The sequence below is a fragment of the Ziziphus jujuba genome, chromosome 1 (assembly GCF_031755915.1).
Source record: "Ziziphus jujuba cultivar Dongzao chromosome 1, ASM3175591v1".
Lineage (NCBI taxonomy): Eukaryota > Viridiplantae > Streptophyta > Magnoliopsida > Rosales > Rhamnaceae > Ziziphus > Ziziphus jujuba.
In genome coordinates, this window is record NC_083379.1 from 46,071,811 (window position 1) to 46,085,275 (window position 13,465).

At 35.6% G+C, this 13,465-nt stretch overlaps 2 protein-coding genes across 4 annotated transcripts; both read right to left on the reverse strand.

The window, feature by feature from the left end:
• Positions 1-361: 361 nt before the first annotated feature.
• LOC132799130 (SNF1-related protein kinase regulatory subunit gamma-like PV42a) lies at positions 362-2,251 on the reverse strand. Its single transcript, XM_016015209.4, has 3 exons — positions 1,667-2,251; positions 857-1,208; positions 362-774 (listed from the first exon to the last, which is right to left on the reverse strand). Exons 1-3 carry the CDS (start codon positions 2,119-2,121, stop codon positions 439-441), a joined length of 1,143 nt encoding a protein of 380 aa, XP_015870695.2. The 5' UTR covers positions 2,122-2,251; the 3' UTR covers positions 362-438.
• Positions 2,252-2,902: 651 nt separating this feature from the next.
• Positions 2,903-11,640, reverse strand: LOC107407849 (topless-related protein 4). Of its 3 annotated transcripts, none has more exons than XM_060813289.1 (26): positions 11,474-11,640; positions 11,119-11,345; positions 10,754-10,933; positions 10,512-10,625; positions 9,620-9,778; positions 9,331-9,508; positions 9,109-9,232; positions 8,447-8,496; positions 8,010-8,178; positions 7,770-7,879; positions 7,586-7,655; positions 7,407-7,480; positions 7,156-7,251; positions 6,982-7,077; positions 6,588-6,715; positions 6,259-6,493; positions 6,005-6,169; positions 5,832-5,930; positions 5,460-5,603; positions 5,086-5,196; positions 4,808-4,987; positions 4,547-4,675; positions 4,352-4,447; positions 3,972-4,160; positions 3,578-3,744; positions 2,903-3,490 (listed from the first exon to the last, which is right to left on the reverse strand). In XM_060813289.1, the coding sequence occupies exons 2-26, from the start codon at positions 11,196-11,198 to the stop codon at positions 3,292-3,294; spliced, it is 3,342 nt and encodes a 1,113-aa protein (XP_060669272.1). In that variant the 5' UTR covers positions 11,199-11,345; positions 11,474-11,640; the 3' UTR covers positions 2,903-3,291. The 3 variants fall into 3 exon arrangements, with proteins under 3 accessions (XP_060669272.1, XP_060669269.1, XP_060669271.1); XM_060813286.1 differs by having other exon boundaries at positions 8,447-8,547; XM_060813288.1 differs by lacking the exon at positions 11,474-11,640 and having other exon boundaries at positions 8,447-8,547; positions 11,119-11,446.
• Positions 11,641-13,465: the final 1,825 nt, after the last annotated feature.

Below are 13,465 nucleotides of genomic sequence, written 5' to 3' on the forward strand. Positions count from 1 at the left end.
TAAAAAGAAAGTGATTGAAACATCCTTCTGACAACACTGGTTTATCATTTAAAGCCTTCAAAGTAGGTGATGGGAGTACCTATTTCTAGTTCTAACCACTTCATTTATAAATTTGTTACAAATTTCAACTTATCAGCTTAACCGCAATAAATGCCAAGATACCTACCTTATATTTTGCTTAAGTTTTTAGTACAAGAAAGCCAGTTTCTTGCTACATATATAAATATCATGATATATGTGCTTTATCTCAATGTTTCTGATTTAGCTATTATATATCACTCTGTTTTTCTGTTGCAATATATAATGACGGACACGAAATTGCATACTGTAGAATCCATGCTATATAAGTAGCACTTTAACATGCACAAACAAAACTCCAAAATTCTTCTTACATACCAAACAAAAAGTTGTCCAAGTTCAACTACATCACAACTAATTTCACTCAGGATTACAAAGCAGAGAGACCCTTAACACCCTAATTATATCAGTGAGAGAAACAAGCCCCACAAGTGAATCATGTGAATCCACCACCCAAACTCGATGGACATGCTTAGTGACTAATTTATCAATAACATCAGCCAGAGATGCTTCAGCTTGGCAACTCACAAGAACCCTAGACGGTGTCGTTGCATTGGATGCTGCATATAGAGGGCTCGTTGAGACTGTCTCGGTGAATTCCAGAGCACTTAGACGTAACCATGATTGCAGAGTTGCAAGGTGACAGCCTCTCAGATCGGTTGCAGAAAACGTTCCAATCAGCTTCCTTCCCCTCCCCTGCAACGCATAGATACATAAATATAGCCATTGTACATAATATTGAGGAGTATAAATTGAAATAATGAGATTGAAGACTTACATTTACAAGTTGGTTGTGATGTTCTTCAGGGGACTCTGAGGATCTGACAATGGGAACAGCATTTAACATGGCAGTTCGCATGCACTTGATGGCTTCTAGAAGTGTAGTCCGATCGGTAATTGCATAAACATCATGAGTTATTGCTCCTAACACATTGATCAGATGGGATGTGATTGATTTGAGTTCGGAATCGTGTTCTTTCAAGAACTTCAACAAGTCCATCTGCGTTAGCATTCGATAGCTGGATGCAGATTCCATGAGTTCTACACCTGAGATGTTGTCCATTTGGCTGTCTACTGGAACGATAGCACGGTGGATTCCTTTGCTGAACACTTCCATACAGTCTAGGATGCTGCACCACTTGTTTTCAAAATCATGGAAGAACATGTATATAACATGTCGAAATTTAACCGCAAAAACCCATTTGTTATGTCATCACATAATAATACTTTGACCATGAAACACAATGGAGGACCCTAGTTTATAAACGGACAGTCATAGCAAATTTAGAGTCAAGAATTATTAATGAAAAAAAACTATCAAGTATAAAATATAAGAATTATTCAAATAAGCAACATTTAATGTTGGTATGTTACTTATTTAATCTAATATAAATAAATATCTAGCTCATCACCATTAGGATCTGTAGTGGGCAATTACATAGGTATATAACCGTTTACATTGGTATTAGTTCTGTCTGTGTGTTGTTTTATCAAACAGTGGGGATCTCATAACAAAAAGCCATCTAATATACATACATATCGTCTATACAGAAGACAAAAGAGCAAATTAAATAAATCAAAATTTTACCTTGTATTAGGGTTCAAAGTCCATAAACTGAGACCCTCAAGGCAATGACCAATGATGGAGGACACCTCAACAGACATCTTCCGATCAAGATCAGAGACATCAGAACCGTCCATCGCAGCATCATTAACACCACCAATGTGAGCCAAAATATCAAGCATGGTAACCATCCCTATATAGTGCTTCCGTACAACACCAGTCTGCTTATCAGTCTCCATGATCATGGATCCACCGGCTCCAATCCAGTGGCCAGGAGGTGCTGCAACAGGCAGAGCCACCACCCGATTGGCAACCAAAGCATTCATGGTGTGAGCAAGGGATGCGGTGTAAGGAACCTCCACAAGCCTGCGCTTATTTACCATCAAGTCCTTCACCATCCTGTCTGTCAGCCGTTGATTATGTCCAGGGGTATGGCAATCCTTGGTGGTGGTGGCATCCAGCTTCCTTGCTTCTTGCATATTGTTTTGGAAAAATGGGTGATAATGAGATTTCTAGTATTTTCTACTTCAATTTTTTCTCAAGTGTTTGAAGAGAAAGAGGTAAATTTGTACTGCTTGGATTGATTCTGACTCGCATATACAAACTACATAGGAAAGGAGGTAATAAATCATTCTGATACAAACGAGTACGTGGCGAGTGCAAGATTTGAGTCATCTGCGTGCCTATTTTTGGGATGCCACGTGGTCATTGCTGTTAGACGAAGGATAAGAATGATTCTACGTATAACAGATGCTGCCTGCTCCACTACATGGAATTTTGGGATCCTTTGCTATGTATATTTCTTTTTCTTATTTTCTTTTTTGGTTTTTGCGTAGTATAAATGTTTGTTTCATAACAAAATATAGAGTGAAATAACAATAAACATTCGTCACTTTTGATCATAAATGTTTTACGAAATTATAGATCGATGATAATAACATAATAGAACATTGTTGGCACTTCGTATAGAAGAGAAAATCAAACTACCAATATAATTCACTCTATTCTTTACTTTCATCGAAACTAAAAAAGCTTTGCTGCGAAGTTGTTTTGAGTAAAGATTTTCATTGTGTAAATTGGAGAAGCATGAAATCATTATTACAATTGATCTCAACCATATGATGACAGTACTTTGACTTTGAATATGCCAGATCATGACTAAAATCATATTAAAATATTTCTTCGTTTCTTTTCTTGACTACATGGATTAAAAAAATAAAATAAAATAAACAAAAATAAAAATAAAAAAACTCCAACCAATAAAGAAAGAAAGAAAAGCAAATTTCACTAACTGGAAAAAAGAACAATACTCCGAAATGGTTGATCATTATTCTGTATACAACAGTGAGACAAAATTCTCCAAAGTTAGCCCTAATAAAACTGCTCTGCTCTGCTCTCCCTAATCATTTCACCTCTTTGTATAGTATCAAACATGTCTACCTTTTGTTTGCTGTGTGTATGAAGGGAATTCCCAAGACAATCACAGATCGACATCAACCTATCGTCTAAAAGTATTTCTGCATCAGTCCCTAAACCCTATATACCATTAACCTAATATTTGCAGCTTCCCCTAAAATAAAATGGGTTCCAACCAACTGAGCTCTTCTTCATCTAGACAAACAATAGAATCTGTCACCGTTAACTGTTAGCTACCTTGACTCCTGCTCCATTGCACCACCAGCTGAGGTAACGCTTGGCCCAGCACCATTTTCAACTGGAGGTGCAGTACCCCACTTCCCCTCTGATTCTGGTGGTTCCAGAACATGGATTCCACCATCAGTAAGTCCAACGGCAAACTGATTAGGTTCAGATGGATGAGCAGCAACAACCACCGGATGTACCCTCGTGCTGTGAGATAAAAAGAACAATGTTATGCAGCAGTGTGCATCGGCAACAAGTGTTTGTATATATATGCCATTAACAGTTAAGCCATACCTTGGATTAGCAGGTAGATAGGCAGCAGGGCTAATGCGGCACCTTATTCGCAGTGTATTGGCAGTCAAAATGTACACACTTCCATCCTCAACGCTCGCAAAGATGGACTGGCTATCGCATGAATACGTTGCATCTGTAATTGGACCACTGGATTCTCGTGGAAGCCACTGCATAACAAAGACTTTAATAACTTGAATGACAAGTCACAAACAGAAAGATATTTGTGCAGAATAAATATGGTTGGACACTTGAGAGAAAGGAAAGGCATAGTGTTTGGGCATGGATTTCATAAGCATCGTGATGATTAAATAATTAAATTTTCAAGCAAAATGCATTTTAAAACAGAATACAATATCCATGAATATGTTCACATTAAATAAAACATTCAACATACATGCTTAAGACACTCCAACTTCGTTGCTTCATATATTGCTATTAGAGTTTCATGGACAACCAGAAGATGTATCTGATCTTGGTGAAATTGCACACGGGTCTGAGCAAGAGGAGAATGCACCCGCCCGGTCGGAATTTGCAAGTGCTTACTTGCCTGTTTTTCCCACCCATCCATGCTCCAAATGCAGAGCTGGAATATATATAAAGGTTATCAAGAGCTCATACTCCCAATTTACAATATTTAATGCATGCAAAAGATATCTTTAAGTTAATAACAGTAAGTTGAAGTCATCAAAGACTGCAGGAAATGACAAGGCAGAAAAATGATTTGTGAAATCCAAAGAAGTATTGCACAATCAACACAAAAGAAGATATAAATACCTGAGAATCAGAGCCTGAGGAAACCAGAATGTTCAAAATATTAGAGAACGCTAAGCCAGTGATTCTTTTTTGATGGCCTTTAAGCTTGCTTTTAACCTGTCCAGATAGTGAGTGCATCAAAGTCACAATTTAAAGATTCAAAATGTACTGAGGTTATTGATTCACAATATTAGATCTCTGGATCAGGCTTCAAACCTCATCAATCCGGACATTGTAGATTTGAATTGAAGAGTCCTCCATGCCTATGGCAATTATGTTATTATCCTTTGGATGAAAAGCAAGAAATGTTGCTGCAGGTGGTGGGGGCATAAATGTTGTCATCGTCTGCAAAAAAAAAAAAAAAATTTGAAGATAAATGCTTATGGTATAGAAAATAGGAGGTTAGCAAAGCTTATGGTATGTATTCCAATCAATTGGAAGGAAGGAAAGGTACAAGCACAGAGGATATTTACTTACCTTGAATGTCATCATATTAAAAAGGGAAATTTTTCCACCTGATGCTGACATAACATAAGAATCATTCTTTGAAAGAGCAAAGCAAGGAACAGCATCATCAACATTTGCATCACTAATATCATTGGTCATCAATATTCCACTGGGAGGTTGCCATAATCGTGGTGGCACAGTGGTAGTTGCCTACACAACAAACACACGTCTAAGAAAATACAAACAGATATGGAAAAAAGATAATTATGTTATCTCAAGTGGGGTCTTGAAAACAAACTTAGTAATACCTTTGCCAGTTCAGTCTGCTCATTTTTCTGCCATTTCCAAAGTTTGTGTACAGCATTAGATGCTAACGCCAGTATAGATCCTCCCACATTTGTATATATCAACCTAACAATCTGAATTCATGGATATAGAGAACAACACAGACATTATAATTCAAACAAAAATTTGCACACTGCAGTCCAAGAAATTTCATGCCATGTACAACTTGGCCAAGAAACTAATTTCTGTGTTACATTTTACAAATAATTTTACATGTACCAATAAAAACAAATCATTTATGAAAACTTCAAAATGATAAAATTTCAACAAATTATATAAAATGGGATTGCACACCTTAGGAAATGTAAATAACTAATTCTGTGCATTTAAATGATACCTTATTTGGCAGTAGACTATCAGGAAGCCGTAGTGAACGAAGTTGAGATGGTTCGTTAACTTCTGTCAGCTTCCAAATCTTTGATTTGTCCAAATCATCATTGATCCTTGGTTTCACATCTGTGAGACTTCGGCTATCTCCATTCTAAAATATTCTAGTAAGTAAATTTTTTTTTTCTTGGCAATACCCCATAAAGACTACAGTAAAGTCCAAGTAAATATTTGAAAAGGTGCCAAATATATAAATTTGCTCCCTTCAAAAATACAACTAATTATCTATCTAGAATGATTCAATAAACAACCATACTAATATAAATGGAGAGAGAGTGAAAAGAAGAAGGGAAAAAAAAAAAAAAAAAAAATCAACCCTTACCAATCCAACCATTCCTGTCAATGGTACACTTCTATCAGCAACCCCATTGCTTGTTCCAGCAGCTAAACTTGAAGCACCAAATGTGCCTATAATGGGTCCCTGCAAGATAAATTATGGATTCATACAGAAGTCATGTTTTAGGTCACCTACTAACATCTGAAAGAACAGCATACCTTTGAAGCAATCCCAGAAAAACCCCTGGAGGCATCGACTGCACGAATTTCAATGGAATGCAAAAGCCGCAGACCATCAGCATTTGCAAGTACTTTGATACCATTCTCACTCGTTGAAACAGCCAGCAGTATCCCGTCTTTGTTAAATCGTATGCAAGGCGAGGCCTAAAAAGTTAAAGATTACAATTGTTCAACAAAAAACATTATTTAATATAACTGGCTATAATTAATAAGAGAGCGGTGTATGGTTATACCGGTAATCCGCCCTCTGCATCCACAGTAGCCAACAGGTTTACGTTGTCCATGTCCCAATATTTGACCAAAGATTCATCACCAGCAGCCAAGAATCGGTTCTTGGTAGTATCAAACTGCACGACTCCCATACTCCGCTTTCCAAGACCATGATATGATCGCTTGACAGCTCCCTCACTTTCATTCCACTCCACAATAAATGATTCCCCATCTTTACTTGTTCCACAAGAGAAAAGCCTGTGATGTGCAATGTAAGACAACCATTTAAAAAACCAATCAACAATGTTCAAATACTAAATTAAAACACAGAAAAATACACATTGTATGGTACCTTGTCCCATCAGCACTATATGCCATTTTTGTGCAAGAGTGACCAGGAGCATCATAATCGACTCTAGAACCCATGTTATCATATAACCATGCCTTGATTTTCCCATCAGTGGCTGTTGAAAAGATGAACTAGGAAAGGGCAAAAAAAAAAAAAAAAAAAAAAAATCAATAAATTAAAAAAAAAAATTTAAAAAAAAAAAAAAGAAGACAATGTGTAATATGTGCATTCAAACACGACATAGCCGTCAGATTAAGTTTCAGACGCCTACACACACACACACACACACACACATAAATATATATAAACATATGTATTGGGGAAAAAAAAAAGAAAAAAAAAAATGAGAGACAGCAAATCTCAAGTTAAGTTACAGTGTGAACCAAACTTGGAATACCTGAATGTTTTCCTTCTGATGTGGGCACACAGAATAAACCGGAGCTTCATGACCTTCAAAAGTATACAGCTTATTACCAGTGACAGCATCCCACACCTGCACAAGGATGCAAATTTTAAACAAGAAGTCCATATGCTTGCATTAACAATGAAGGGGAAAGCCAAACAAGCAAACCTTAATGGTCTTGTCCTCTCCACAAGTTATGATGCATAATTGTTTGCTTGGGTGAGAGAAAGCAATGTCATTAACATTACCAACATGGGCATCAATCTGTTTAAATTTTAAGATAGAAATTAAATCAGCACAAAACTAAAGAAGCTTAAGAAAAGTAATAAATAAAACAGAGAAGAGATACCAGTTAAGTCATTTTTAGGTAGATAAACCAAAAAAATAAATAACTAAATAAAACATCATAAAAGAAATACCTCAAGATGGTTTCTTAGATCATCACCACCATGATAGGAACATATCTGCACGATGTGCTTGGAATATGCAACACCTGAAATAGATATCAATCAAAAGAATCAATTTTTTATCCTATATGTCCAACGTCATGATAAAAATATTTCATCAAAATGAAAACTAATAGAATCCTTGAACATACCAAAAAGAGCACCATCAGGACTCCAAACAACACGATTTACAGAAGCAGTATATTCATTGGACATAGATGCCTGTCATGTAGGAACAAAAGATATCAAATTAGGCTTATCAATTGAAGGTACAATCACTACAAAATATCGTCCAAGAACAGGGGAAAAAGGAGAAAAGGGCAGGGTAAAACAAACCTTCAGAATTGCTGTACATGCCCCAAGGTCCCAAATCTTGAAATCCCGAATGACAAGCCTCTCCCTGCTTGCTATCTCCCAAATGGTGATATCACCCATGTTTGTTCCAACTAAGATTGGAGGAAAATAAGAGAGAGGTTGATCATCTTTCAATGCAAAAGCCTTAAATGGTTATACTTCAACCTAAGGAAACAAAAACCAAAATTTAAAGGCAAATTCTTTTAAGCATCAGTAACTAACCAAGCAGCAGAGTTTGATGTATTGGATGAAAATCCAGGCTCTTTACAGCAGAACCCTGATTCAAATTGGCAATGACAGTCCTTGGCAAGTCATCAGAAAAGGGCAACACAAGGGGATGGCTCTGGCCAGGATATGAGACTGGCAAGACTTGAACAGGCACATTATTGACCTGCAAGGTGGATGAAAAGGACAGGTAGGAGAAAATCATAGAAACAAATATAATGGATGTAAAAGCACAATTCTGAAAAACTCTTTGCATAACAAGATTACAAAGTATTTCCAGTTCCTCCTACAGCTTTCAACCAAAGAAAATGGAGAAATAGAATTTTTTTTCTACAATATTAGTTCTCAAAATGATTAAAATGAATTGCAACAACTATAAAACTCAAAATCTCCCAAAATCTTCCACTTAAGAAAAAGGAGAAACATTCTGATACCTCTTCTGGTATCCCAAAAGGCCTTGATCTCTTGAGTGCATGTTCAGAATCTGCAGTTTGGTAGTCCATTGTTGGATTGTTAGGCCTCTTTAGCATAGAAGCTACCACAGAAAATAGATGGAGAGAAGGATAATAAACTTAGTTGAAATAGCAAATTTTAATAGAGGAAACTAGTTAACATTTTAAGCGCCCTAAATAAGGGGAAATAGGATATAATTAACATTTATTTTATGAATATATTTTTTGTTAGGAGCTAACTTCACCAAATCATTGATTTTCAAGCAAAAAGAGTACAATTTTCTGTGTTTATAAAAACATAGCTAGCTTATCAAGGAACCACAACTTGTACCATATACCTTTTTAAGAAGTATGCAAAATCATTCTGATAGACCAACATAAAATCTTGAGTACCTAATCCAAAGTTAAATTAAATAATTTATTTATTTGGACTAATTATAAAAACCAAGCTTACACATTTTGATATATCTGCTTTTCCTTGTTAACCTCACTCTAAACTCCACCACATTAAAGGAGCTCACACTAATCATCAACTTATATCTATAACTTTCAGACTTATCGGTGTCGAATACCATAAAATAAAAACCACAGAATTTGGAACAAGTAATAGCAGATAGAAAATAACTCTAGAAAGTAATCAATACCTGCGTTACCAGGAGCAGTTAGTCCAATAGGCCCAACAGGAACTGACTGGTGTGGCACAGACGATGGGTTGGCCATCCATCCAGCAAGAGATGCCGTAATAGCTGCTGGTGCAGGCTGAAAAGGCTAATTACACAGAAAAAATAAATAACTAAACAGTCACTAAAATTCCTCATAAATAACTACCTTTTAAAATCAAACTTTGAAGTCTCTTGTTGACTTACACCGTGAGCACCTAGTGGTGGGAAACCACCTACTTTGGGAATGGAGCCCAACAAAGGGTTTGTAACAGGAGAAGGAGCACGAGCACCATTTGGCTGCCCACAGCTATGGTCCACAAAAAGAGTTTTTATATCTGGATTAGGCCTTGGGTTCTTGCAAAGCTGATGCTGCCAATTCAAACTGCAATTCAACAAACATAACAGGATCAACAATGTCAGCTGGCCAGACATATTTTGAAATGCAGTTTAAAAAGGGGATAAAAATATATCTGATAAGACTTGTTCAATTTACCTCTGATTAATAAGCGTCCTCAGCCTTGAGTTCTTAAAGCTGGGAAATTGAAGTTTGTCACGGAAAAGCGGATTAGCCTCGATTAACTTTTTAAGTTCACCAAGCATTATAGCCCTCGCATGCTTGGTCTCTCCATATTTGCATAGCTGCTCGTTCTCCCTGAGAAACACTTACAGTGAGACGCCTAAGAAATAAACTCTAACTTAAGAATAGAAGCAAGCACAAATTTTTTTTGCAGAAACTTCTTGCCCTAGGATCCAGCTGTCATGCTTCAGACTACGAACCAATACTACCTTTTTACATTAATTTTCCTAGTTAAAATAAAAAATAATAATTACAAAGAGGATATTACCATTTTTGTAACTGGACATGATTGTTTCATTATACTTTGTCCACTGAAAACCTTATCCATTTTTCTAGGTTAAACATTCTACAATTTTCCACTCTGCAACGAATCATGTGCATCTTCAAACAACTTCAACTCACAAGCTACAATGAGCAATGGCTAAAGTATGCTAATATTCTGGAAACACTTCCAGAATTGAAAAAAAACAATAGCCAATAAAAAAGCATTGGCTACATGCCATAGACATGTTGAATCTTCTTATACTGACTTGATCTATAGTTTACAAACATGAATTTTATGGGCCTATACAAAATTTCCAGTGTCCCACAAAACCTTGTTTGGTGAGAACAAAACTACATAACAGACTGTTAATCTACATATAAGGATTAAAATCTTCCCAAGTAAAATGTCACTACTGAATAAGGTTAACTAAGAAATTATAATCCTGCAATGTTTTATGATGCAGTTCAAGAAACCACGTATTGGACATCATCCTTGATCACAATTAAATGCAAAAACGTTTTCAATTAGAAATACTCGACATACCTGAAGTTAGCCAACGTCAAAAGCATGGTAATTTCCTTGAAAAGGTCTTCGTTAAATGTGGCAAAAACTTTCAAATCCTTCACAAGAATCTCAACCGCTTTGGCATTGTCATGCCTGTACATTTACACATGAGAAAAAATTTAAAACAGCACATAAGACAAAGCTATTACATACACTGAATATTCCAATTGGACACTACTGTCACTCAACTGTATATGCCAGAACAAAAGCAAATAACTCACTTGTCAAGTGCCTCAAGATATTTTTGCTTTCGAATCTCAAAGAAGATCTTCATCGAGTATCTATTATCATCAACCTTAGTAAACCCAGATAGGTACTTCTCCACCTCATCCCATTCACCATTAGCCACACAATCCTCGAAATACCTCATGTTGAAGAAGAACCCTGATTCTTTCTCCAACCTTCACACACATACAATCAGTTGAACCAGAATTCAGAGCTCAAGTAAAGTCCAAAACAGCATAGCAAAAATAGACCCAAATTTCTTTTTCTAATATTCGCTCCATTTCCCAATTCTTTAAAACCCAACAAATAATATATACAAAAACATGAATGAAAAAAAGAAAAAAAGATGGAAGTTGCCCACCTATGAACAGTGTCTTTGAATTTCTCTTCATCCAAAAACTGAAGTATCAGAAAAACCAACTCTCTGCTCAGCGACGACATGCTTCCCTCGTCCTTTAACAGATCTCCAACCACACCACCAAAATCCCCCGCAAAAAGAAAAACAAAAAAAAAAAATTAGGGCTCCAGTTCCCCCAAATTCCACACCCTTCTCGCTCTAACTGGCGATTCAATTCCTCGAAATTATCACTGACGACAAATGAAAAAAAACCAAAAATGATACAAAGACGTATACAAGAACACATACATTTATAAAAACCTTTAAACACACTCCAAAAAATATTCGCACGCATAAATAAACAAACATAAACGCTTACGTCTTTACGTTCTGGTGTTTGGATAGACTGGCTTTGATAGAAAAAAAAAATTTGAGAAAAAGGAAAAAAAAAAAAAAAACTGCAGATCGAGACTTTTTTAGAGAGAAGAAGACGTGAAGAACAATGAGCAAAGACGAGCGAAGTCGGTTTTTATATAAATGCGTCTCTGTCTCTTTCTCTGTGTGTTTGTGTGTGTGTGTGTGTGTGTGTGTGTGTGTGTATTTATTGCTCCTTTTCAATTTCTTTTTTTTTTTTTTAATTATTTTTTGCCTTTTTTCTGTTTTGGTTTGTCTCTTTCTTCGGAAATGAAAGTCCTTTCAAGGAAATTTCCATAACAGTGCGAGCCTTCAGCCCCCAACCATCTCCTTACCCCCAATTTCACATTTATTCTGTACACTCCACTCTGTGCCGCCGCCCCATGATTACTCCATACACCCTCACTCCTTCCTTTTCTCATCATCATCATCCTTCCCAAATACAACCTCAACTGCTATAATTTTTTAAGATAATCATATAATTTGTTGCTTTATATTTTCCTTCAAATGATTTTCATAGAAATTATTCCTTCATTTTTAAATAAAATTAACAACCAACCTATTTTTTATTTATGTTTTATATTCTAGTTGTTATTATTTAATTATTAGCTAATAAATCAATTACAAATTGATGGATAATTACCAGTAAAACTTGATAAATTGCTAACAATAAAAATATCTGTAGGTGAAAAAAATAAAAAAACTTTTCTTCTTTCCTCTTTTTTTTTTTTTTTTTGGTGGGTCCAGGTTGCTTGTTATCCCACCATTTAAAGCGCACGAAGTATGGGAGTATAATGAGTGTGATAACACCGTAATAGAACCCCGGATAGAATATTCAGTTTTATAAATTTCCGTGAGAAAAGAAGCGTGGCACGCGCCACTAGGTTCGTGTACCTCACATGTATTAAATATTGGACGTGTCCAAAAATGCTCACCAGTTTATAGATGTGGCCGTCTAAAAATCCGACACGTGGAATGCAAACGTCAATCATGATCGTAATGCAGTGGGCATTAGTCAGTTATCAGAGATAGGGCAATGGACCAGTGATAAGTCAGGCGGAGGATACGATAACTTCATTTGATAAGACAATTGATACGACAAGTAATTCTGAGGATGATAAGTAGAATAGCTTATCAGGGGCAAGATTCGCGTGGGCTTCAAGGGGAAGCAACCGCGAGGTTGATTTACTGCTTTTGGCTTAACTTTACTGAAAAATAAAAAAAAACAAACCAAAAAAAAAAAAGGAGGAGTGACGTGGCAAATCGACGTGGCATTTTTTTCCAAGAAAGAGTCGTAAATATAGACTGGAGCCGATTGACAAATTTGGCGTTCGTGTCGTATCGCTGTTTGATTATTATTTTTTTATTGCAGAATATCGCTGTTTTATTTAATGACAATTGTCGAAATCCAGTCAATGTTTACGAGTCTGCAGAATTTGATTTAAGGAATTAGGATAATTACTGTGGTCGTAACATCCTTTTTAAAGTTTTTTTCTTTAATTTTTGGAAGATATTACACTATATAGTATATAATTTTTTATTGTAAAATTGTTTTATTTTAATTACGACAACTATATCTAGATTTTATTGGATAACTGTGTGAAAAGTTTTTATATTTAGAAATTCAATAATTATTATTTATATATTTTTCATATATATCATTTTTTTTAATTAAGTGAAGAAAAAAATAAATTAAGATAAGTGTCATTTACTATTATTTGATTTTGGTTACTGTTTTAATTATTACATCCATTATATGTTTTTTTTTTTTTTATTACTGAGCCCATTATATTTAGTTACGGTGGCATAGAATTTTGAAACCAAAATTTTTCTTGTATCAATATTTTACTTCTATCAGGAATTATAAATATTCGAGAAGAGAATTTTACAAGGCTTAGTACAACAGCACATTCTCGTTTTTATGACCAAGCCAAATTTAGGTTGGTAAAAAAAAATC

Bases quoted from the DNA above. Each gene is read 5' to 3' on its own strand.
- LOC132799130 (XM_016015209.4), bottom strand. From the start codon at position 2,121: ATGCAAGAAGCAAGGAAGCTGGATGCCACCACCACCAAGGATTGCCAT. The intron at 1,209-1,666 runs GTAAAATTTTGA...CAAGTGGTGCAG, and splicing joins ACTTTGAACCCTAATACAAG to CATCCTAGACTGTATGGAAG. The intron at 775-856 runs GTAAGTCTTCAA...TATGCGTTGCAG, and splicing joins ATCACAACCAACTTGTAAAT to GGGAGGGGAAGGAAGCTGAT.
- LOC107407849 (XM_060813286.1), bottom strand. From the start codon at position 11,198: ATGTCGTCGCTGAGCAGAGAGTTGGTTTTTCTGATACTTCAGTTTTTG. The intron at 8,179-8,446 runs GTATCAGAATGT...TCCACCTTGCAG, and splicing joins CTTTTGGGATACCAGAAGAG to GTCAATAATGTGCCTGTTCA. The intron at 4,676-4,807 runs GTAAGTAAATAT...TTTTTTTTGCAG, and splicing joins TTAATATGATGACATTCAAG to ACGATGACAACATTTATGCC.